The 26,903-nt window shown below is 36.0% G+C and overlaps 1 protein-coding gene across 1 annotated transcript; it reads right to left on the bottom strand.

Annotated features, from left to right (window-relative positions):
* Nucleotides 1–949: 949 nt before the first annotated feature.
* On the bottom strand, nucleotides 950–22,619 carry ALX1 (ALX homeobox 1). Its single transcript, XM_058308514.1, has 4 exons — nucleotides 22,284–22,619; nucleotides 19,141–19,445; nucleotides 16,062–16,190; nucleotides 950–1,584 (listed from the first exon to the last, which is right to left on the bottom strand). The coding sequence occupies exons 1-4, from the start codon at nucleotides 22,507–22,509 to the stop codon at nucleotides 1,264–1,266; spliced, it is 981 nt and encodes a 326-aa protein (XP_058164497.1). The 5' UTR covers nucleotides 22,510–22,619; the 3' UTR covers nucleotides 950–1,263.
* Nucleotides 22,620–26,903: the final 4,284 nt, after the last annotated feature.

Below are 26,903 nucleotides of genomic sequence, written 5' to 3'. Positions count from 1 at the left end.
ATCCTGCTCTGATTGAGCCATGAAAGTCATCCTCATTTCAATTAATTTACTTTGCCTTTATGAACTTAAGAGTCTTTCAAGAAGGTTGACATTTCACTCATCTGAAAAAGCTTGGAATGTGACAGGGGAAAGGGAGGAGAAGTAAATCAAAGGAGTTAGCAATTTTCCAGATGCAATGTATTTTTCTTCCCTTCTTTTCCAACAGATATTTTAGGGAGCCTTCTGACATTTTAATTCCCTATGCAAAACCACAGTAGCAAAAAGTTCTAAAGGCATAGTATGTCAAGAAACAAACACTCACACACACATATGAACATGCACATACCCACGAAATAAATATAAATTCCCTTAAATTGCTCCTTTAACTGAAAAAGATTTTTTGGATGTTTATGTTAGTTTGTACAGTTTAATCAACGCATTGTAGTGTAAAGAAAAAAAAAACAGGTTTTCTACCTTTCTTTATTTCTCATTTGAAAAAACTAAGTCACTGAATCCATGCTGGCTTTGTTGTTGTTGTTGTTGTTGTTAAAAAGATGGCATTTAAAATATGTTTTTGTTACTATATTTTAAATCACGCTGGAATATTTCAGTTATCGCCGTTAGCCACAAGGTTTCAGGAAAGTATGCTCAAAATACTTCATGCAATTGCTGGTTATTTTCGAAGAGTCCTTTTTTTCACCAAGTGGAAATTCACTAAAACATGTGGAAGTAAAAAATATCTTGCAGGCTTGAAGATAAACTCTCAGCAACAGGGGATATGTCTACTGCACCTTGGAACTAGACAGGGAGACATAACAGTTAGCTCCCAGAAACACCCCACTTCAATATTTACCTGACAGCTTTTGTATCTTGACATTTTCTCCAGTGCATTTTCTCCTTTATCAGGTATTATTTTACAAGAGATTTCTTGTTATACAGAACAAACATAAATCAATCTATAACAGCGGAATTCATTTAATACATTTATTCTTTTAAGAAGTTGCATGGTCATATTTCATTGACTTGTACAATAGAAGGAAAAAATCTTACTACTAAAACAGAGTTTGTGGAGAATGGTGCATGGTAAACCTATTTAGTCTTTTCAGAGGTTCATTCTTAAATTTTAATGTTAAATAATAACAACTATTCATTTAAGCTGGTCTCACTGTATATCTTGACCTTTAGCAATTCCACACACAGCAGCTTATTGTGGTATCCTTTAAATATGAGAAGAAAATAATGTTTTACTGTGCTATTAAAAGAAAAATAAAAGAGCACTGTATGTTACATGGCCCATGAAATATTGGCGGTGTGCTCCTTGGCTTTCATTCGAAGCACTGCAATACTGGAAGACCTCCTTTCAAACTCTGGCTTTGTTTCAAATGCATGTCCATTGGTAGCCCCAGTAAGAAGAGAGTCAGTAAAGAAATTGTTGAGAGGCACGTGGCTGAACTGGTTCTGATGGTTTGAAAACCCTGTGTAACTGGAATCTGTCCGAGGCGAGTGAGAATAAGGTGTCATACAGGAGGAGGTGTCACGTGGTAACATGCATGAAGTAACCACAGAACCACCATTTGCATTTCCTGCCCACAAATTGTTCTGAATCTGGAATATATAAAACAACAAGTATTACATTTACATGTTTTCACTTTTGTTCTCTTAATTTTGTTAAATTTTATTTCCTGAATTTTGTTAGCTATTCACTGTTTGCCCCAATTGGGTGGTCTGTAATTATATTCTAAATACATAAAACAATGACTGATAAATGGTTATTTGAAAGATTCTTTCAGTTTGTTATACTTAATAGATCCCAAAAAACCACATACTTGACCACATAAGATACTCTCAAAACATGTCAAACTCGAGTATTCTTTTTATAGTCATGATTTTTTAAGTGAATTAGGAAGATTTAGTCATGATTGATGACCAATTCATGTGCTTAGTAAAATGGTTTTAAACTATGGTTTTAGGTTTAAAGCAGTTTTCATCTTTCTAAACAAAATAACTGCCTTTTTAAAAAAAGTTCGGGAGTTGGACTTTGTATGGCAGTTTTTGTTGGAAACCATTGCTAATATTAGGCTGTTTGCTCTGTAAATATATTTTGATCAAACTTATTTTGAAAGTTTTTGCCCTTTTATTGCTTTTTGTGTCCTACAGTCTTGAATAATGGCTCTTTGAATTAAAGAAATATGTATCTATAGAGATATATAGAGATATCACACATATTTTCTATGATGTAATACAGTGGTATTGAAATAAAAGTATAACATGTAAAGCAACCTTAAAATTCTTCTACATGGACTATTATTAGGTAATGGAGGCACAATTTAGAGAATAATATGCAAATTTTATCAAAGAAAATTATATGAGCATAGAGCAATATATAATGTCTTATATAATGCTAAAAACTTTGAGCTATCATTTGTACACAAGAAATTCCTATTATATATTATTAAATCTCTACAGAAAACAATTAATGCAATATTACCAATAAGCACAAGCTCCTCTAAAGTTACTAACATGTACAAGAAACATTAAGCAGAATTTGTATAATATGAATTTTAAACAAGGAGTATTTTAGACAAACTATTTAAACAAGAAGAAAAAAGAAAAATGATCACATGCATTACTGGGGAGAACAGAGGAAAATATGACAAATGGCAGAGCTGGGAAAAATGAAAAAGGAAAATGTTGCAAGGTAGAACAAAGTAGACAGATGCAACCTTAGAAGATAAAAGAGACAAACTGTATGCCTCTGCAACATTATTCTAACATTTGAATTAGAACACAACAGCAGCATTCACATCAGACTTTTCTTTTTTTAAATCATGGTAGTAAGAATAGACGACCAATAATTTCAATATATATACAATCAATATTTTCTTATATTGACTTTTAAATTAAGATTTCAGGCTATTGCACGTAGCCTCTGGTGGAATCCGACAACACCCAAGGTTGAATCATACTTTCTATGAAAACTTATTTTCAATTAATGGCAGAAAATATGCTAATGAGTCTTCTAGCTGACACTGGTAGAGAAGTTACTAGGTTATTCAAGAAAAGACCAAAGAGAAAAACCTGAAAAACTTATTTCATCCCTCAGGGCTTCAATGATTGGCAAGATGTTCATTTTGGTGGTGTTTTTAAAGTAGTTTTTAATATAAATATAAACTGCTTTAAATCTGTGTAATATATACAATATTTTCATATTTTATGAATCCTTGTATTGTCACAGGCTATGTTGTTTTAATTTGGCTTACTCTATCATTCCACTTTAGCCAAAATAAAATGATCAGTGCCAGTGGTCACTGAGTTATGTATCTCAGAACAACGGTGGCAGTGGTGAGGGGAGAACTGTTAATGACATTGATTTTTCAAACTAGCTCTTCTGACTTGATCTGGGTGATTCTTTCTGACATTCAATCAAGCATTGTGCTACATTGCAAAAACCACAGTCACATGTCTCTCACAAAAGAGCTTTCAGGAAATGACACTGAATTTGTTGCCTTATTTTTGAAAAAAAAAAGAAAGAAAGCCAAGTAATGGTAGAGAAAGATTACTAGCATTTTATGTTAAAGGATTTCTCAACTTTTAGGTACTGTTGCTAACATATATTATTAAAATTACCCACCAATAATCCAAATGCATAAAAATAGATGGATTTTATTAAAATGTAAATAGTTTTCAATTAATGAATTTTTAACATTTACCATCATCAGGAAATTAAATTTTTCTTTTTTTATCAAGAAAATGCATCAGTATTAACAAATATTAACTAAACCATATTCAAACAGAGACAAATGCAAATCTCAGAAGTTATGCACATAATGTGGGAAACAGAATTGTAGACAATTAGGTAAAAAAGAGAAGGTGAGAAAGGTAAAGGAAAGGAAGAATCTATGAATGTAAGCCAAGTATTTTCACCCTAAAAGAATTAACATTAGTATTCCCATATAAAAATTATCTAGTTTTTGTTACCTGGGAAAATATTTTTATTTTGATCAAAAATTATGTAGACATGATCAAGTTGGTTAAATGCATTACTGTGGCTTAAGGAATTTCTGACATACAGAAATATTTTCTGAACAAATGGGTTGATAAAGCAAATTACTACAGCAAAATTTTAGTTTGGATTGATAAGACCCAAATATTTTGACAATTTTGACATTTATTCCCATAGGTAGAGATACCTTCAAACATTTTTACTGGTATATCCTATTTCTGAAATTCCTTCCTTCTGGCCTGTCTTCCTTCCTTCCCCTTCCTCCCTTCCCCCCTTCCTTCCTGCCTTTTCTCCCTCCCTTCTTTCCTTTTTCTCATTTTGAACATTCTGATGTTTTCATTTGACTTCAGTTAGTAGCTAGTTTCTACATCAGAACATTAGTTGCAAATCATAAAGATAATATCTGCAGTGATTTTCAGGCTTACTCCCTCTGAAGCACTGCCTCTGGGTGTTTAAACATCAGATGATAACCATCATATCATGAGCATGATAGCTAATAGTTATTGATGTATTATCAGGCATGATACTAAATGCATTATGAACCTATTTAATCACTCAATGCACAAAAATGTGTGTGTTTTAACTATCCTGTAGAAGGCGAAATTATGGAACAAAGAGTTTAAAACGCATTACTCAAGACTGCACAACTCCAATGGCAGAAGTCAAATCTGAGCCTAGGAAATCTTAACAAATGTTATAATAACCTAAAACCTAGTTTTATGAGTTGAAATTAATTATTCATTTGTTTATAATTCTAACTTTGTGGGGGTCACAGGTTCCAATCTCTGAAAGCAAAATACATTACTATCGTTCATGACTGTTTCCTCATCCTCAGGCCTAACAGCACGTTACAAAACTGTAGGATAATTTATTGTATTAATAAAAATTCTCTAAAAATGTAAATTTGAACTGATCCATCTTGCTAGGTGAGACAAATTTTATGGACAACTTATGGTAATATATATAAATTTTGTTTTATAGTTTGAACTCTAGTATCAGCATACCACATAATCTTAACAGAAATCATGAAAATCATATCCCTAGACCTTGTTGACGGTATTTACCTATATAGCTTTTCTGTTTCTTTCAAACACTTGTTCTCTACCATAGATGGAGATTTTGGTTCATTAAGCATAGGGTATAGCTTAGGGGATCTGTATTAAAACAATGATAGCAATAATAATAATACACACACATGGAATTCTGAAAATCAACTAGAATTAGGAATCACTGTTAAAGTTCAACTTCCTCCAAATGTAAAACCCCTTGTTTATACCGTCAATTAACAATCACGAAAGATGCTCACTTCTAATGATAAGCTCACCCATTTAAAAAAAAAGATTTCATTGAATTTTGGAGGGAGAGCTCTAAAAAATCGACCTGTTATCTTACTCTATTGCTTCTACTTTTGTTCCTTAAAATGATACAAACTAAGTTTTATCCCTCTTACATAAGAAAACCTTTAAATGCCATTAGACAATGGTTAGACATCCACAAATGTCTTTTATCTAGGTTAAACATCTCCAGTTCTTTGAACCATTCCATATAAGACATGGTCTCCAGACTCTGCACCATTCTGGTCAATCCTTCCTGGATTTGCTGGATGTTGTCAACACCCTTCACTCTTATCAATATTAGGCATCTAAAATAGAATATTATATTCAAGATATGGTTTGATCACTGTAGGGAAACTATGGAAGGTACTATCTTTGCTCTGGACCATCTACTTCTGTAATATTTGAAGGAGATATTTGATTAAGCAATACTGTTGTTTGAGTTTGTGGTTGACTAAATCCATAGTTCTCAAGGTGAGCATAATCTACGCTAGCTTCTCCAGCCCTCCACTGATTCTGCCCTTAAATAAGTGGTCAATTTAAACCTTTGTGCTGGACTCTGAAAGTCATGTTTTCTAAAACTGCAGGTTGTCAACAAGGAAGCCTTACAAAAATCTAACCGTCTGACTCATTAAAAGAAACATTATATTTACTGCTAAATTCTGGAATGAAAGAATGCATTTTTCCTAAATAGGATAACTACTATTCTTATTTGGACTACTTCACAGGCCCCTATGATGGCAGTACCCAGCAGCAAATGATTTCTTGAGTGATTTTGTAGGTCTCTAACTGAATAATGTTCGATGGCTTCAAAACCACCAAAAGCATTATGAAATATTGTCCAATCCTTTCATGTGTGTTTACAAGAGAGAGAAGGGGGATGGCCTGTCTTTACATTTTTTCCTGCTTTGTTAAATTTAAAAGAAGTGGAGAACCTAAAAACATTCCATGTCTTAATGTGCTCCACAACGTACTGTAGACGTATTAGGGATATGTTCAAAGCATCAACCAGGGAACTTTGTCAACCTTCTCTCATTAGCAAGAATGGAAATTCAGCTGACTTACTAGCCTCTACTTTGAACATTTGCCCCTTAATTTTTTTTAATCCAAAAAAAAGTTAACAATTATTCCACAAGTTTGGAATTTTGAAGAAGGGTTATAATTTTTTCCTGTTTCTTTCCAAACTGAAACAAGTTCATTTAACATTCATTTTTCTTACAAGGAATTAAAAGCTATACATTGGAAGAAGAGGGGTTAATTAATACTCACACAGACATACATGCATTTAGTTTTGTATATATAAAGAGTTCTTCACTGTGGGAATAAATTTGCCGTAAATTAAAATAACATTGTAAATCATTGATGGAAAATTATAAATCTAAATAGAAACTTGGTAGAGATAAATTCTTTGTAATGCAAACTAAAAAGAAAATTTATAGTATATTTATAATACATTTGTTGGGTTTATTATAGTAAGTAATTTTCAATACTTGTAGAAGTATCTTTTAAAAGAAACAAGAATTCATTGGTCTTTTCCTTGGTTGTAAAGTAGCACTATGTGAAAAAAAATCTCAAATAGTTTCACAAATAGCATTGTAAATTCTGTGTCTTAATGTTAACATAATGCTATTTAGGAGGTGTAGCCTATGAAATTTAATCTGAACTTAAGAAAATTACTGAGCAACATAATATGTAAGTAACAACTTTCCCTTCATTTTAAAGGATGCCCCAAACCAGCTTAACTTACCTTTTTCTACTAAAGCCAGTTTATTTAAAACCTATTCTTCCTCGATATACAGACTGCTCCTGCCCCTTCGCCTACCACCATTGGTATGTACACACTCATATTCAGCATACACATACACACAAACATCATTCACACATATGTCGTGTGTGCACAGAAACACCACATTCACTTCACATGCCCACACACTTCCCTGCGGGAATTGAAAATTGCTTTCAGAAGACAGAGACCAGGGATTCACAAAGAGGTACTTGTGATAATATTGTAGCAATAACTTCTTTACATTAAAATCCAAACGTTGATTTTGGTTTTCCTCTTTGACAGAATGTTTAAATTTATTGGCTACTCTGTATATTATTCAATACTTGGTAATATGTTTATTAGTACGTTATCACTTTATAATTTAATTTACCAGAATATGATCTCTTTAAAAAATGCAAACTTTGCTTTCTTCATAATGTTTGATATTTTAAAGAGACCACTGCATATTTTACTAATATATTGCTTTCCTTTAAAATTAAATTAAAGGTATAAAATATTAATAAGAATCATATGCTTAGTAAGTTGCAGGTATTTTTAGCTTTTGACCATCTTAGGGTCCCATTAACTTTTCGAGCTACTACATCAGTCAATTACTGGCAGGCAGAAAAAGTCAAAGTGTTTCTCTAAATAGTGAATTTGCTACTAGTGAATAAAACACACTAATTCTTTATTCGCCTTTAAAAAAATAAAGACTTGAGTTAATTAAGCAGTGGAAAGACCAACCTAAATATGTTTTAAGTATTAATTCAGCTTATTATCAGTGCCTACGTAAGAGGCCTACATTTCACCAAGAAAATTTAAGATGATATATAAAATACTAAATTTGGGGAAATCAATGCACATTTCCAAAATTCCCAAAGTATATTTTTCAAATATATTATAATACTGAAGTGATCAGGAAAGATTTACTCATCAGAAAAGGATTATACATTAAATAATGACAGCCACTGTGATTTTTTAATAAAATTTAACCTTAGAAATCCTTACAGGGTTTTGGAACAAGAGTGTCTCTTCCATTAAAAAAAAACCACCACCACCATTACGTATGACAGTCATGAGACTGATAATCAAAGAAGAAAAGCTGACTTACAGAAAAGTAAAAGTGTAAAAATTAAAAGCACTAAAATTAATAAGAAATATTAATGTTTGGAAAATTTCAAAACATCAATGTTTAGATTTTGTATTATTTAAATAATATTTTAAAAATGCTCCAAATCAAACATATAATAACTAAAACATATTTTTCCCTTCAGGGTTAGACACATTCTTAAATTTCATTAATTGTGATCGCTTTAAAAAAGAGTTAGAGGAAATTTCACTATTTATGCCTTAAAATGAAACAAGTTGTCAAATCAACTCATTCAAGGAGGGAATAAAACAATAGTGCCAAACATTTCATATTTTATTCATTATTATCAAACAACAATTATTAAATGGAGTATTTTTCAAACATTTGTCATTATTTTTCATGTATTTCAAAGTTAAGTATGATAGCTGTTTCTAATTTATCAGTGTCTGATTCATATTTAATGACACAATTCCTCTATTCAAATAAAATTCAGTCTTAAGAAACAAAGTTAAAAATGTAAATTGTTTTCCTTGTACATATATAACTTCTTGTATAAATCAAATACTCAAAAACTTAAATTTTCTCAGACTCTTTTAGTCTTAGAGACTCCTACTTCAAGTCATGTTAGCTTTGAAATTGCTCTCAAAATCCTGAATAAAGTCATCAATTATATAAATCTTCTGTTTCTATTAACTACACAATAGAATTTTATTTTTGTGATTTTAAAATCAACTGAGTTTATTTAAAAACTTATATATTTAACTTCTGCTACAAAATACAAAACAAATGACACCGACATCACGTTTAATAACTACAACATAAATAAAATTCTGGATTAGTGTATATCATAAGGTTCATGCTGACAATAATAGTCTGAACTGCAGATTTTAACCCACTGACCTGTTCTCAGGCTTCACAGGATTTGAGGTCTTAATTCATATCCCCCTACCCTGATTCTTCTTCCTCACTATCCTCCTACATGTTGCTTTTATATTTTTAAATACCATCAGCACTCCTCAAAATTTATTTCTATATTTTTCTCAGTATTTATTTAGACAATCTATTGAATTGCTGATTTACTCTTTCCTCTTAAAATACAAATTCCTATGACTAATTCACTTAAATTCAATGCTTTTACAGTATCATCTATTAAAAACAAAAATTAAAAATTAAAAATAAAACTAAATATTACTATACAGTTATTAAGTCACATTAAATCAGAATATTATGTTTTTCAAAATTAAGTCTATTTTCATAATCTAAAACAAATATACACATAGCCTATCTTGGAGGATATTTATCTTTATCTCAAAGTATTTAAAATATTTTATTTGTTTGTAGTAAGCTGCACCTTTACCTAGTAGAAACTGACAAAATTTGCCGCATACTAAACAAAATTTCAATATATATATGAAATGATTTATAAATATTTATATAAATATCATGTATTTATATATTTATAATAAGCAATTTATATATATATTTAAAATAAGCAACTTTACTCACTGTAAAAACTCTAAGTATGCATATTTGAGTATTAGTTGACTATTTTATTATATTTTTCTCTTGGCTTTAACTATTCATGCTTTAAGTAGTGGAAATTGTGCAATATTAGTATGATTTGACCTAATGATGGTAACATCCATTAACCTAAGAGAAATTTCACTGTATTACTATATGAGCATCCCATTGGTTATTTCATAAACAAGAAAATACTCATTACACAATATACAAGAAAATACTCATTACACAATATATAATGTATAACTATATTATTAACATTTTTAAAAGATTTTTGTTTGCTTCATATATTTGGTGAAAAAAAACAGAAATAAGGTTGATAAAAATACAAAACTTTCTCCAAAGACAAAAACTGCTCCAGATGCCTTTAAAATGCTATACCACAGTGGTTTAGATGAAAGGAGAATTATGTATTCCTCATTTAGCTTAATTAAATGCAAACTGTAAGATTAGTATAAAAACTGATGATGAAAGGGGGGTGGATGAAAAATATCTTTAAAAATCAAAATTTTAGAGAAACTTTAAGATTTCTTTTTTAAAAACTGTATAATTATAATGTATGGAATAGAATTTGCTAAACTAGAAATGCTATATAGCTTTAATCTATGTTTCCAATTACTCAAAGACTACAAATTACCTATAACTTGAGTCCAACTCTTGGTATGTTCAAACTCCTACTGATATATCGTTATAAAATTTTCAATAACACAACAAAGCAAAATATGGTACCGATGCTTTTATACATTTGGTAAACACAGATTTAGTTATGATTCTCACACTTAGTCAAACCTCATTCAAAATTTTGGTGGGAACAAACTGCAGTACTTTTTAAGAAGTTTTGGATGAAAATACTTAGTTCAAGAGAAAATAATTCTAGTGAATTGAAAATATACTCAGACTTTCCTAAAGTTACCATATTCGGTTGTCTTAATTTGAAGAGGAAAGATTATTTAATTTAACTTGATCTTCTACTAGTTATTTGACCAAGAACTGTCCTTAAATCTACTCACAGATTGGATTGGCTTAAATACTGCAACCTAAGAGATCAGACAAACCTTAGCTACCTCTCTACTGCAGAACAAAATTAATTATGACTAATGCCTACAACAGAATTGCTTCTAGTTAGTTAGCACTCATTATGTACTAGACAATGTTCTAAATACTTTGCCTATACTACCCTTTTAATCCTCGCAAATATCCTTTGAACTTTTATGCCCATTTTATAAATGAGGATAAATGTTCCAAGAGTAAACAACTTGCCAAACCTCTGAAAACTATTAGGTGACAGTATCAGGAAATGAACTCCCTTATTGTAAAGCCCATAGTCACTGCATTATTTTCTGATTCTCATCCAACTCCAGGATTCAGTTCTATAGACCATAAACATGATGCTTTATCATCTGGATAGCAACTCAATCCTCAGAATAATGGAAAAATCATTATCATCATCATCTAAACCACCAACATCACAGCACCTCCATTGTACAAATGAAGAATCTGCATATCACTGAATCAGAGTTACCCAGAGTTACTTAGCTAGTAAATAATAAAGTTAATCTTATGTAATCCAAACCAAATTTAGTGGCATGAATAAAGGCTGGTTATAGTCTTCCAGAAAATGTTTATCCTTAACATAAAATATTTTATTCACCAAAATATCTTAAAACGTGCTTTGGTTTTGGTAAATTACAAAAAAGTTAAGTATCTAGTATCTACAGATCCTTGCTTGCTTATTAAGCTTGAAGGCAAATTTATAGGTATCTCTTTGGTTTGCTGAGTCTAGTGTGCATTAGGAAGTGTTTGCAGCATTTGTTATAAACATTACTTAGTTTTTAAGTTCCACAAAGCAGGAAATATTGTGTTTGTTCAGATCATTCATATATCCCTACTGCCTAAAACAGTACTTGGAATATAATTGTTGGATAAAATACAAATAACCAATGAAGGAAAAAAATTAAGGGGGTGGTATGTAAATACTGAAAATCAAAGAGGAAAATGTCATTGCCTAAGACCACAGATCTGGTTAATAGCAGAGTTTCAGAAACCTGCTGTTGTATTGAAAACTGTTTGGTATTTTTTATAATGTACTCCTCAACAAATAATGAAGTGAAGCAGACTTTTTCACATGCATTCAGAGTATATATATTTTGCTTAATACTGTGGTAATACAAAGATGAGTAAGACCTGGATGATCTTTTTAAATAGTTTACAATGTAAATGAGAAGGCAGACTTGCCATCACATTGTCAGCAAGAAAGTAAGATGCTGATTAAGGCAAGATTCAGAGGCGGCTTCAAAGTGAAGATAAGGTTTTGGTAAGGGGAGGAGAATTCAATATAATGAGAACAAATTCAGCACAAGCAATGCAACTGATTTTTAAAATGACATTACTGAAGAACATCAAGTAGTTTCATTTGGCTAAACTGTTGCCAAAAGGAAACTGATACTGTGGGTCAAAATTAAGGACTTTAAAAGGACTGCTACTCATTTTCACTGCTTCAAACTATTCTCTCTTAACATACATACAAGCCACCCAACAGTGTGCCACTCATATTGAAACAAACACATCTCTCACTTTGTTTGCTATCAAATATGAGCAAGCTCAAGTAAAAGAATATCTTAAAAGAGTTAAGAAGAGTCTAGACTTTTTCAATGTATATATAACTGATTTGCAAATTTAAAAAAATGCAGGAAGCATTTTCACTTTACAAAATAATGTGGTATTTTAGTGTCAACACTGAACTATTTAATTACTCCATTGTAGACAGACATAATAATGCTACTTAAAGAGCACTGGGGAAGTGGATTTGGCTCAAGAGATAGAATGTCCACCTACCACATGGGAGGTCCAGGGCTCAAACCCAGGACCTCCTGACCCGTGTGGTGAAGCCAGTCCACATGCAGTGCTAATGCACACAAGGAGTACCGTGGGGACACGCAGGGGTGTCCCCTACACGCAAGGAGTGCACCCTGTAAGGAAAGCTATCCCGTGCAAAAAAAGTGCAGCCTGCCCAGGAGTGGTGCTGCATACACATGGAGAGCTGATGCAGCAAGATGACACAACAAAAAGACACACAAATTCCTGGTGCTGCTGACAAGAATACAAGCAAACACAGAAGAATACACAGCGAATGGACACAGAGAGCAGACACGTGGGGCGGGGTGGGAGAGGAGAGAGAAATAAATTTTCAAAGTTAATCATAATAAAAATTTAAAAATTTTAAAAAAAGAGCACTGGACTTCTAAACGCAGGAAACCTGGCTCAAATGAGTTAATGTCCACAAGCAGGAAGCACAGTACCTAACTTAAAATAAGTCCTGAAATGTTATTATTAATTTGCATTACTGTTGTTAATACTATAGTATAATGAAGACCGGTTGAAACAAAGTAATTAGAAACATGTTAGAAAATATTAAATACTATTTCTACATAAACAGATTGTATTTTCTATATACATTATTTGTACAAGATAAGATTATTCACACGGAGCAGGATTGTGGAGATTCTTTTTTAAATCATCTTTATTTTCATGAATTTCTGTGTATTATTTTGCTTTTCTGCCACACCTCTAATTCTTTATTGCTGTGTTACCTCCAACATTTTCCAGTTTCCAATGTTTATTTTTTAATTAATATTTTTTTCTGTAACTAGTAGCAGTAACCAAGTTCATTGTCTTATTGCACTGAGTTGTTGGAAAATCGTTCCTATTTTCCCCCTTATAAATTTCTATTTCAAGCTGTATGATAAAAGAACCTTCTTTTAGGCTGAAGATAGGGAGACATGATCTAGCTTGACTGTATTTTAAACAAACTAAAATATGTTCAAGTAAGCCACATTTTTTTTTAAAGGTAAAACAGAAATTCCCTCTGGCATTATCCAAATCTGCACTGGGAAGAGGGATATACTTGATTTCAGAGTTTCTGGAAACCAATCATTAAAATGATTTGCCAATATAGAAAGGTTATATGGGTTTTAGAGTATTGCTTTTTATTACTGTTAATGAAATGCACTGTTAACAATAACAGGTGTTCTTCATGTTCCTTTACTTAAATTAGGAGATGGTATAACAAAGGCACAAATTATGGAGAAGCCAGAGAGAACTAGTACAAATTTCCCATTACTTGTGGCTTGAAGATTTAAAATTAATCCTTCCTTGTTGAGGTGAAAGCTATCAAATATGTACTTTGATTTTACCATTTCCTGTCCTGCTTTAGGTACTAGTCTACCTCATTCTGCTAATCATTAATATCTAAAGCTTAGAGACACAATAACACAAACACAAGATAACCCTAGGGAAAAAAGGGGCAGCTGGTCAGTAAACTAAGTCATATCACGATAAAGCCCCTATATAGAGCTTAATGAATTCCAGGTACTATTCTAAATGCTTTCTATATTGAAGAAGAAAGAGGAGTCAGGGATATGGCAACCAACCATAAAGAAGAGAGAAGTGGAAAATAAACCAGAAGCAGGGTTAAAAAGGGAAGGAATGAAGATGGAAAAGAAATGATGCACACACACAAAAAAAGATATATCATAGTAAAGAGCTGTGAGATCAACTTATCAATAAGGTTGTTTAAAGCCAAATTGAAGAGTTCATAATTCATGGCTGTGTTATTTATGCAGTTTTCACTGCCAAGTAGAGTTCAAAGTCATGTAAAGCCTATGTAGTCTCGTTACATTATTCTATCATTATTTCACTGGTTCAGAGAATATTTCCTGTTCCCCTGAACTAAACTACAGACTCAAAAAATGCAACTGAAGCCTTATGATTCTTTTTTATTAATTTCCTAATTGCTCAAAAATATTCTGTGGGAAAGACAGTCTACTGCAAAGGTTGAGATCTTGCACTTGGGAACTAGATAGCCTGTGGTCAAATTTCAGCTTCATCACTACTGAAATTGAGTGGTCTCATTACCTCTCAGTACCTCAGCTTCTGCTAAAGATTGTTGTGAGAACTGAATGAGTTAATATATGTAACCTTGTTAGAACATTCCTTAAACATAGTTTAAGGGCAATAGTAATATTAACAAAGATATTCCCAGGGACTATGCTAGACAGTATCCAGACAATGGTCTCTGCCCTCACAGAACTTATCGCCTATAGAGGAAGCATCCTCATAGCTTTTTGTTTAGAACTGAACGAAGGAACACAAAAATATTTGGGAATTAAAGTTCATTTGCCATATGTTGATGTAATCAGGAATGTGTAAATGTTTCTAAACTGGAGAAAAAAGATAAGGCACCTGCCTCTAAGATAAATTTTGAAAAGGAAACAAGATTTTTCTTGTGGCAGGTATGGGACATTTATTCAAACCATACCAATAACTTCAGTTTTCTAGCAAATGGAGAGGAAAGGTTTAACCTCAGCAGAGCTTTAATGACTGCCCTCTAAGAAACTATCTTGGACCTATTCCTTAGGTCAACGGAGCCTACTTTCCACACTTCTAAAATGAAGGTTGAACAAAGTGATCTCTTGGACTCTTTTTAATATAGAATATTACATTAATAAATTGTTGCATTTATCTGGAAAAGTGAAATTCCCAGGAAAGGTTATTAAGGATTATGAAAGGTGAAAGAACACAGGATAGCGGAAAAACAAAGGATTGGATTTACACTAATGAGGTTTGAATTCATAGTTGAAGAAAATGTTTACCTTTACGCTTAGGGCTGCATTTATCTAGTCACGGAACTATTTAAGGTATTAACCATAAAGCATGAATTATGATCCTTCAGCACATGCTTCATATGAGTTTTCGAAGTGGTCTCATGCAATGCATATCATTAAACAATAAGAAATGAAATCGCAATGGTTTGTCCTTATAAAATACTGTTGCTTATCATTTATCAAATACACTCTCAATATCATTATTTAGTATTAGGAAAAATAATACCCAATTATAAAGAAGAAATACATTTTATTCACATACATTATAAAGTATGAAAAAGAAAAAAATCCTTTCTATATTAATGGGAAAGTTAGAAGAAAATGAACTTTTAAATACTTTTTGGAACAAAATAAGAGGGCTCCCTTTATGAAAGGGAAGTGTTTCTTTTACATGATAAAATAATTAGATTGTAAAGTAACTTAAAAACTTTTAGTATTGAATGACATTATTTCATTCGTTGCAATGTATAATACGATCTAAAGAGAACCTGAAATACTTTTAAATGAATGGCTCTAAAGAAAATAATATTAAAATAAATAATTTATAAAGTAATAAAACCTAAAAAACATGGAAAAAATCTTCTGGAAGTTAAAATTTTCATTCTTGACTATGATATTAGATATAAGAAACTCTATGCTAATCCTTTTAAGAATATACAAACCATATCTACTTTTCTTGCTCAGTATTCTGTGGAGTTTACCATACCTGTGAGTAGCTGTCAGTCCTTGGCAAAACTGATATATCATAGGTGGCAGCAAAATGGCTTTTGGCTTGTTGTATTTGGCCATAACGTTCTCTTTTTCTCCACTTGGCCCTTCGATTTTGAAACCAAACCTAATTTTTTAAAAAATTAGGAATATATAATAATGCAAATGTGATGTTAAAATACTTAAGATCAGCAAGGTAACCCATGTCAACAAAACTACTAATAAAGGGATTTCTTTATCTCAGAAAAGTTTCCACACAAATTTTACTTTCCCTCATACCCTGAGATGGTAAGTAATGAGCCCAGGAGACAACATAATTTAATAAAGCCAGGAGAATTTCAGCAACTTTATTGAATATGTCTGAGCTCAGTTTTCTCGTTTATGGAAAATAAAAAGGAATTAGAATATATGATCTTGAAGACTCCATATATCTCCAAATTATCATGAATGAACCCACTCTAAAATAACACTGAAGGTTGGGAGACATTTATAACTACAAGTTTGAGATTATGCACATAATATCAAACCAATCAATATTACCAACTTAACATCTGGGTCAGTTTTTTAAAATTACCTTTAAAAATGTCACTAAGTTTTCTCTTCTCAGTTGTACCCATACTTAGGTAATCTTATAAGATATGAGACATAAAGATTACATCTAAAACATATGGCAGGAGAAGAAATATTGTGAATATTTAGAATATAAGATTATATATGATAGTAGAGTATAAGGATAAGCACAAAATAGAATCATCTGAAATTGAAGTATGATTTTTAAAATATATATATATATATGCTTATTACATAACTTGTACCAATTATAATACTTATTTTCCCCTATGGAAAATGCTCAGATGTCTTCACAATCATTTCTCCAATCTAAAACACTTATAAGTAACAAAAAAAACAAGAAATGGGACCACTATAACTAAGTATCAAGAAAACCTGTGAGTTTGTGTGGTCTTTATGGGGTCACTTAGCTGTCTCCCACAATTTCTCTAATTACATGAAAGAAACACCCTAACAACCATCTTACTCAGAGGATTAAATATTCATTAATTCACACTTGTAGCTCTCTACAATCCTCATTTTAATATCTTAATGTGTTAAAGGGATATACAGAATATTATGTGTTGGATATGATTAATTAAATGCATTTTGAGTGGATGTTATAAAAACAGCTTTCACGAAATACTTTAGTCTTTACAAAACTATTATTCAGATTATAAAATATTTAGAAAAGTAGCTGGAAATGAAGTATAAAAATGCAAATTGTAAAAAGCCTTTCATTAAAATTTACCTGAGATTTTCACTTTTTCATATGCAATTCTAATGTATACCGTTATATTCACACTCATGGTGTGAATATTAATATTCACTTGAATGTTTGAGTATTGAATATTTAAGATGGCACCTTAAAGAATTCTCAGCAATCAAAACAAAGCAAAATGAGCTACCTGTTCAGCACGGTTTAGTACACTTTTGGTAAAAGAGGATTTTTTTTTATTATACCCAGGGCTCAAGACAACAGCAACAAAATAAAACAGAAAGTATCTTTCTGCTGTCTCCATGGACAGGGCACCAGGAGCATAGTAAGAGAAATTAGTAAAGAGGTTTTTATTTTGTTTTCCATTGGCAAAAGGACCTTGACAATCTCCTTAAAATGGGTGCCAATTACCAAACTGATGTGGAAAGCAGGAAAGAGAAAAACCTGAGTAAATTAGGTTCAGGCTGACTCGCTGTGCATGTTCTTAAGACAAAAATTAATCAGGACTTGGGGAAATGTTAAGGGGGAAACATATATCGCGTACTGTTGACCACTCTGTATGGAAACATATTTTCTACAGTTATATGTCTAACTAATTTTAATATATAGATGCAAGACAAAAAACACACATGCAAGAAAGACTTGCTAATATTTGACAATTTTGAATATCTTTGTTAGCATCAACTTCCTATATATTTACTTCCTGAACCAAGATAAAGTAACCATTTGCCTCCACAAACTCAAGGAAAAATCTGCTGCTTGTTATCCCTGCGATGCCAGATGTTGTCTTTAATGATGTGAAGGCCTTACAATGGCTTAATCTTAAGAAGGAGTACTGTTACTCCATGCAGAACAAAAATTTTCACTATTTTATTCATTTCTCTATTCTAGTGACTTATGGGAATCGCAAAATTTGATCGTTTTCTCTTTAAAAAATTAAAATACAAAAATAAAAACCCATTTTTTCCTGAGTTATGTTGCATTTTAAATCCCAATATTACTTAGAAAGTAATAAAACATAGTTAAAGAACAGCAAATCTAGTAAAAATAAGCCTAAGAGGTAGAATTTTATCCAGTATAACTTTTATTTTTCAGATTATTTAAGAATTTAACTATATTGAATCATCCAACTTGATCATTTGAATACATCTTATGACTACAACCTACCATGCTCAATAAAATTACCTTAATATCATTATTCCTATTGCCTCTGCAAAAAAAAAATATAATTTATCCAGATTTGAAAAATTATAATGGAAAAGCATGCACTGGCAACTACTGAGACCAGAAAATATAAATGAGTGACATAATATTTCTTTAATCATGTGTAGTGAAAATATTTCAAGGCATACATAACAATTGGGTGTTTCTGGGATCGTTTCATTTTCCTCTGTTTTATTATAAACAATAACATTACTTATTTGCTATTATACAAATAATTTACAAATACAAGGAATAATATCTAAAAAGAACCTCAACTTTTGATGAAACAAACAAAATAAAATCCATCGAACTAAATAGCTATGATTCTGATTTTGCCCATTAAAAAATTACATTTAAAAAATCAGAGATATGTTATCTTATTCAGGTTCTTTAAATAGTTATTAAATTTTATGCTTTTGTATATACTCTTTTTTTTGGGGGGGGGTTTCCATTTTGATCTGTTGTCAAATTCTTTGCAAATAAAAGAAATTTTATTACATTATTATATACCTTCAATCCCAGAATCAGTTTCTACATTTGTGGCAATATGCAATTATTCAATTATACTAATACTAATCCCCCTGTGAGATCTCCTTTTAGCTCCTACCTGGACTCTGGCCTCAGTGAGCTCTGTCCTCAAAGCAAGCTGTTCTCTGACATATACATCCGGGTAATGGGTTTTCTGAAAGACCTTCTCCAGCTCCTCTAGCTGCAAGCTGGTGAAGGTGGTTCGGTGTCTTCGCTTCTTACTGCTGGATACGTTGCTGTCGCATTTATCCCCAAGTTCATCCAGTTCTCCCTTCTCTGGCATTCCTTTCACAGGAGACATTCGGAGACTGTTACAGTTGTCCATGGCTCTATTCAGTTCGGTGTGAAGAGGCTGTCCTTCTACTTTGGTGATCCCATAGTTCACTGTACACCAAGGAGGAAAAGAACACTTCTCAGGATTGTGAAACATCTCCGTGAAGGAATTAGGCTGAAGTAATTTAGAGCATCAGGAAAACAGTCTAGTCTGTTAATGATTTATTGTGCCGGTATTAATTCAGTCATCACATTATGTACAATTATTATTTTCCTGTGGGACAGGTTTGAAAATCACTTTTAAAATATGTAACTGGAACTGATAATTTGCCAAAATTCACAGTTCTATTTACAGAGTTAAAGGAATGTTTTTGCATATATATATAACCAAATTAAGCAATCATATTAAAAGAAAGATGCTCTAGGCTTAAAAGAAAAACTTAAGTAAGCATGATTTTTGAAAAGTGAACCAAATTTAATGTAAGTTATTATATTGACAGCAGACAAAATTAAGATACTTACATAACTCAGGAAAGGTATTTCAATTTTAAATGATATCTGTAAACGAAAATCCAAAGGCTTCATAAAAGTTATCTTCCCCATCAATACGAAACTTATACTGATTTAAGATGTGATATTATTTCCATTACATTTTTAATATTTTGATTGTATATTCACAGGTGTTAATTTTTTAAGTGATCTACTAAATTAAAAAATAGATTAAATATCCATTTCTGGAAATATTTTCTATAGAAAAGAATAAGATAAGCAACTTCTTTTTCTTAAAAACTCATCTTGCAGCTCTTTCTTAAATATTTTATATTTCTGCTTAATTCAAAATATGTTTTAGGCGGGAAAAGCATTATTTTTCCATCTATTAAAACACAGAAATTAAAATATCTATTAAAACATTATTATAAAGGATGGCATCTAGCATTCTCTTTAGGAATGTTTTAATTTCAGTAATTTCCTTTAGATTTGATTGCATTCTTGTAGTTTGATATAAAACAAAATTTTACCAGATAATGCCACACAAAAATAAAATGGATGCACATAATGAAACAGGAGGCATTTTTTTTCCTTAAAGCAAGTAAAGTCAACCAGTTAGGCAATATTTCCAATGACTGTCATACTTTATTAGTTTCTCTGTCTTTAAGTTATCCCCTGTAACATATTTTTATAATTGTTTTACTCGTTATACAAATGTATATACGTTTAACATCCATATAACTTGAATTCTTGCTTTAGTATAAGCCAGTAGTTTTCATGCAAAGGAAGATGCTATGGAAAACTAAATATAAAGAAGAGGCATGACTGATTAACAATACGGTTTTGTCTCCCGGCGGAGTTAAATGGGGAACTGTGGCAATTAGCCCCAGGATGGGGGGAGGGGAAGCAGCATTTGAGACTAAGGGCATCTCAGGAGAAAGACGGGATTTTTTCCTAAATTAAGAGGACTCCGCCTACATTCATCTTAATTAATAATTCCCTTTTGAAATTCATCCTAATTGTGTGATGTTGGCATAAAAGTTGAGAAAGTATCAAAATCATATTAAATCACCTATTTCTTATATTGGATTACGACAATTTAAAATATTATGGAGTGCAATCAGCAGTCAACACTGGACATTACAGAAACTTTTAAAAAAATCTGTCAGTTTCACTAACTTTATATACACATCTAGGGATTCTTAAATTAACAAATACTGCGCAGTCTCAGTTACATCCAGCATGTTAAAAATTCATAGTAGTATAAAATAATAACTGATCGCTTATGTCTAAGTAAATTAATGAGACGATTTAATTATTTTCTCTGTCATTTGCGCCTTTCTTCTTGCTTTATCCTGGCAAGTCAAAAGTAACTTGCAATGTTGATTAAATTAAATATGAAATATAGTTTTTGACTCTTTGTACAAAGTATTTAGAAAATCAGCTTCTACAAGCCAGTACCTTGTTTGAAGCTTCATTAAATTAGGGGGCTGGAAACTTGCTGTAAATATTTCACACTTAATTCGTTTGTTATTTTAAAGCAGCCCGCTCCTTACTGCTCAACAGTGGAACATATACAACGATAAGGAAAAGTCCTCTTGGAATTGTAAACTTGCCTGAGCTGTCCCGATTTGAAATAATAGGTTTGTGTAGGGTTACAAGATAGAAAAGATAGATGGTTTGTTTTGATAACATTTTGACTTTGAGATACTTGGGCATTCAAAATTGAAGATATCACCCAGAAGCATTCCGAAAAGCTTCTTAGGTGACTTTTAATGAAGACTCAGAAAAACAGATAATGCGGAATCCAGGAGTGAACGATTTTGTCCGAGATTCTTTGCCGAAACCAAAGTGATTCGGTGTGTAACAGAAATTTTCGTGTGTTTTTTACAGCAAACGCCACGAAGTAGAAATTAACAAATTCACATAAGAAGCTAATGCAGCAACCCTCCAACTTCAGAAGGAAAAATAGTGCCGTCATGAGTATTTTTTAAAAAGAAAAAAAAAAGAGAGAGAGAGGGTTTTCACCTAAAGGAGTTAAAGTGTTCTTCCTCGTGACAACAGTGACGTCCTCTAACTAGCTGTGATCGATTTCAGCTCCTCCCGCCCCGGCAGCGCGGCGCACAGAGGCAGCGCGCTGTCCTGACTCAATTACGCTCTGCTTAACGCCCGATCAGTTCACTCCGGGATCCGGGGAGACCCCTGCGGGGTGAGACTCGGCCGCGAAAGGAGAAGCGCTGCGGCGACCTTGCGCCCAGTCATTCCTTTGCTCCACCAAAGTCTTCTGCCACCGAAACGCCGCTGCCTACAATCCGCACCGCTACCCTGCCTTCCTCCGCCCTCCACCTCCCTCGTGCCCTCTTTCTTTCCTTTCTTCCCCTCCGCTAGTCCTGACCGGCCCCCGGCGCTGAGGTTTGCGGACGGGCGGCCGCGTCTCGGGTAGGGGCGCTGGCGACTCACCGCTGCTGTCCTGACAGGGTGAGGTCCTCTCCAGGCGCACGTGATGCTCGGCGCGGGGCAGGGGCCCAAAGGCCTGCACGCATTTGCCCGCAGACGCTTTGCTGTAAAAGGATTCATTGTCCAGCGTCTCCATAACGTGCTCCAACGCGCCTCCTGCGCCCAAGTAAAAGTCACTGTTTTTACTCGGAGGGCTCTTGAGGGCAAACTTCTCGCTCAGAAACTCCATACTCCTGGAAGACTGTCGAGGAGCTCCGGGGGCGCGGAGCCTGGAGGGCGCTGGGGGAGGGAGCGAGTGGGCGGGAGGAGGGAGGGACGGAGAGGAGGGACGGGAAAGGGAGCGCCGCGGCGCCGAGAGCTGTCCGGCGCAGAGCCCTTTAATACGTCCCGGCTGGAAAGGGGGCACCCGAAGTTGCTTTTATATCTTGAAACTCAGCTGGGCTCCTAGGGCAACCTCCCAGTTCTAATGAATATGAAAATAGGCAGACGACTAACTCCACCCCGGGCCCCCTCCGCCCCCACCCAATCCCCCACCTTCCCCACTTACCCGGGCAGGGCGCGTCCAGGCCTAGGTTAGACAGACAGCTCCATTTCAAACAAATGCCAGGAGGGACGAGGCCCCGACACCCAGAAACATTGTCGCCGCGACAGTGGACTGGCATTTCGGAAGAGCTTGGTGAGATCGCAAAGCAGTTAACCCTCCACTCCCCGCTCTCTGCGCTCTCCCGGGCCGCCCTCCGGGCACCCGGTCCCCACCCTGCCCCCACGCCGGCCACTCTTAAGACTTTAGCGGCGTCTTAAGAACTTGAAAGGAAGCATTGTCTTAAAGGGCTTTTGTTTCGTCCGTAAATCGTTTCCGTGGAAGATCCACGTTAATCCGAAGCCCAAGAAGCCGGATACATTGTCTCCTATTGGGTAGAGGGGCAGCTCCAGCTTCTACCGCCGAGAGCTCGGCGTCCAGAGTGCGCTCGGCGCTTTCGGAGGCCGTGGCCTTTCCTTTCTTTTTGGAATGCGGCGGCGTGTGGACGTGGTGGCGATGGGTGGGAGAAGGAAGCCGAAAAAGAGGCATTGAAGTGATTAAGACACCAATGCCAACCTATTTCCCCACCCTCTTCGCACCCCTCCCCTGCGTCCATGATTTTAGGATTAGACGCAGATTATTTTAAGAAAGCCCGTTAGGAAAGGTGCTTCCAAAGGGCCTTGAATCCTGGCCAGAGGGAGGCTCCTTACACAAAGGGGTTTGTGAAGAAGAGGAAGAAGACCTTCAGCGTGTTTTGTTTTTTAAACATATTATTTTTTATATTTAAGAGTTAAATGCGGGAACTACTGCGAGAGGGACGGGGGGAGAGCGAGTGGCGCGGGCGCGCGGAGCTACGCGCACCCGCGGGTCTGTGTCCCCAGGCGCGGGCTCGGCCCAGGCCTCTCCTTCCCGCCCTGGGGTGCGGTGGGGCCGGCGGGGAGCTGGCCACCCCCTGAGGGCAGGGCAGCACTCGCGCGCTGAAAGCCGCCCTCCGAGGCTTTGGGCCTGACTCCTGCTTCCCTGGGGCCCGCTGCGTCTGAGTGAAATGCGTTCAGCGTCATGGGCACGAAAAGGCAGCCATTTGCCACAACCCCTTGAGCTGGCGAATTTGGTGAAATGCCCCCACGAGTCGGGCGCTACGGGTTGTGCCCTGCCAGGGCGGTCTCTGCTCGAGGGTCCTCATAGCTTTTCTCGCCCCAGACCCTCGCGGGGCCCGTGGCACCTTCCCAGGCCAGTGTGGCGACTACGAACCTGTTTGGAGCTGGGCGCGCATGACGAGGGTGGCGAGAACTCCACGCCAAGTGAAGCCAAGTTCAACTCTGGCGGCCACCTGGTGGGTCTGGCAATTCCCACCTTCTTCGGGGTCTTAGCTGACTCACGCCTGGGTGGTGAGACCCTCCTCGAGGCCGGGCCAGGCCGCAGCCCGGGAGCAATTGCTTTGGAGAGCTGCGCACCCCAGGGCTGTTCCCTAACAGTGCCCTAGAGGCGAGGCGGACCTGGAGGACCAAGGTCGGACCGAGACCACCCCGGGCGGGCCCGCCCAGAGCAGTCAGCTCCGCGGCCCCCCGGTAGAGTTTCCACGAGGAGTGGGGGGAAATTCAATTCACCGCGCAGCGCTTGGCTTGGCCTTGAGCGCGCACTCGCGTTCTTGCGAGTTGACACAATTCGCGGGTTTGAATCGCTTCTGTGATGTTAATATTACTATCTCCCGAGATGGAATCCGGCCAGCACCCACCGCGAGTTGTTAAATCTCACGGGGTCACCATCAAAGTGTGCAAGGACTGAGAGCCAGGAGAAAAGCCAAGCTGCGGCACGGCACAGGAACTCCAAGCCCGGCAGCCTCAGCACGGTTGCCGTGGCTGTTCTGCCTGCGCCCACGAGAAAAGTCGGGAAATGGGTGTGAGAGGGTGCCCCGGATCACCCAGCCTTGCTTAAGGAGGAGGAGCATCTAGGCGCTTCCTGGGCAATTTCTAGCCGGTTCCTGGCCGCCCCTGATGGAGAGTGGGGTGTCGGGTTATCTAGCCACTCCTGTGTGGGTCGGCGATTTTCAGTTTTTCCTTTCCCGTCTGTATCTTTCTTACGGTCAGGCTTTCTTAATTCTCAGATACACAAGGGGAAGATAAGAGAAATGGTCGTTTAATATGTTTTTCAAAAGTTCACAGCAGCATGATCAATGCCCACTGCTGACCTGAGCAAATGTGCAAACCACTCTCAGCTATAAATTTAGTAGTGTCATAGGGCTCTGTCAGCTTGTTTATAAATATGCGTCTTAAGAGCCCTAAATTCCCTGAAAAAACATTCGGTGTCTTTTAAATGAGAGACATGTGATGCAAGCTCATGGAGTACTTTTACACCAATAAAGGTCCAGCTCATTGAGAAAACAACAGGGGCGTCGAAGACAACAGCTGCCTAGTAAAAACCTGTTTCCACTCCACATCCCACGCCCACTTTTGACGATAGTGGTGAAAGGGATGGGGTCGAGGTGTTGCCCACCCCTGTTAATATCCCCGAAGCCTTCTGGAAACTCAAATCTCTTACACGGAATCCTCTGTATTTGGGGACGTGTAACCACATGGGCTCTTAACAGAGGGAACAGCTAATGGCAAACTCCCATAACGAATACTTAATCTGCAGTTTTTGGCAAGAAGTTGGCTCTGGTAGCCAAGAGCTGCATTAAATGTACTTTGAGAGACTGAGATAGAATTTATCGTAATGACAGCTCTAACCATTGGAGCATTAATAATAAATTTTAACTACCACTAATTAAAACAAGAATTGATTTCTGTAGGTCGCAAAAAGGGAGAAGAAATCAGTTTGGAGGGTCTCTCACCCTTCCTAAGATCTACCTGGGCCTCTTCCTGATGCTTTCAGGATAACGTTTTTGGAAATTGACCACAGCACTTTGAGAAATATTCTCAGCTACTCTACCCAGACCCGGTTTGGCCTGGGTCCCTAGCTACTCAGCAGACTTTTAAAACCTACTCCTCCCCCTCCCCCTCTCGCGCAAACCCTCCCCTCCCCATTCCAACCCCCCCCCCCCCCCCCAAGTTCAAGCCAGTCGGTTTGGCCTGGGTCCCGGATGAGAGTGTTCCACTGGCCTGGAGAGCCAGTTTATTGAGCCAGGTTCCAATCAGGAGTTTATCTCAACAGGCTCAGCCGGTCACTCCCAGGCTTCCGTTCCTTTCCTGCCCCACCTTTCTATTTTGTCTTTGAGAGTATCATTCATCCCTTTTAATATCCGCAACCTAAGGTTCTAAACCCAGGACTCGGCTCCCCTTCGTTCATTTCAGTCAAGAAAGCTGTTGCACATGGTTTTCTCGCTTGCTTCTTTCAGAGCAGATCTTCCCCGGTAGGCGCCAACACTCGCAGGAGGTGGTGGGAGTGGGGTGAGGGCGTGGAGGTGGGAGAAGGACGGAGGTGAGGAACCATCGATATCTTTCAAAGCATGACAAAATTTGGGATATCCTAGGATTCCAGATCTTTCAGATCTCTGGACGCTGAGTAGCCACTGAGGCTTCGTCACATCTCCTTGGTGTGAATAGGCGCGGCGCGTGCGGAGGGCGTCCGGGAGGAACGTGCGGAGACGAGAAAGCAAAAGGATGAGGGCTAACAAGACCTACTGCAGGTTCAGGTCTCAGTCTCTTTGAAACACAATTTTATCCACTATTAATTTAGATGTGTTGTGGTTAAGCACATCGTTCCTCCAGCTCCATGGACGCTAACACAGTGGAAAGGCTAATTTTTATAAGGTGACTCGGTTGCTCCAATTTAAAGTTACATCTAAAGTTATTTGAGGGTGAGGTGCCAACTCCTCTGAAATTGATTTTTGGAGTTTTTGAAAATGCCTTTTAATTCATTCCTTTTAGACCTTGAGTTAAAATAATTGAATAAGTTCAAACTTTTTGGGAAAAAAAAGTCCACTGAAATGACTATTTCATAACGAGTACGTTCCCAAAGGTCTTGCTTTATTAGAGAGCAAATTCGGAAAAGGTACTGGCAGGCCTTCTAAGGCAGTTTGACTTATTTCACATTACAAGAAAAAGTCTCAGGGACTAAAAGCCTCTCAAAGCTGCACCCCGCCCCACCTCGCACGCGCTAATATA

Source organism: Dasypus novemcinctus, chromosome 12 (assembly GCF_030445035.2).
Source record: "Dasypus novemcinctus isolate mDasNov1 chromosome 12, mDasNov1.1.hap2, whole genome shotgun sequence".
NCBI lineage: Eukaryota > Metazoa > Chordata > Mammalia > Cingulata > Dasypodidae > Dasypus > Dasypus novemcinctus.
This window is presented reverse-complemented; position numbering and strand designations above follow the sequence as displayed.

Coding starts and splice junctions, on each gene's coding strand:
- ALX1 (XM_058308514.1), bottom strand. CDS start 22,509: ATGGAGTTTCTGAGCGAGAAGTTTGCCCTCAAGAGCCCTCCGAGTAAA. Junction 19,446..22,283: donor ACCCTGTCAGGACAGCAGCG/GTGAGTCGCCAG, acceptor CTTGGTGTACAG/TGAACTATGGGATCACCAAA. Junction 1,585..16,061: donor GGACTGACAGCTACTCACAG/GTATGGTAAACT, acceptor TATATATTCCAG/ATTCAGAACAATTTGTGGGC.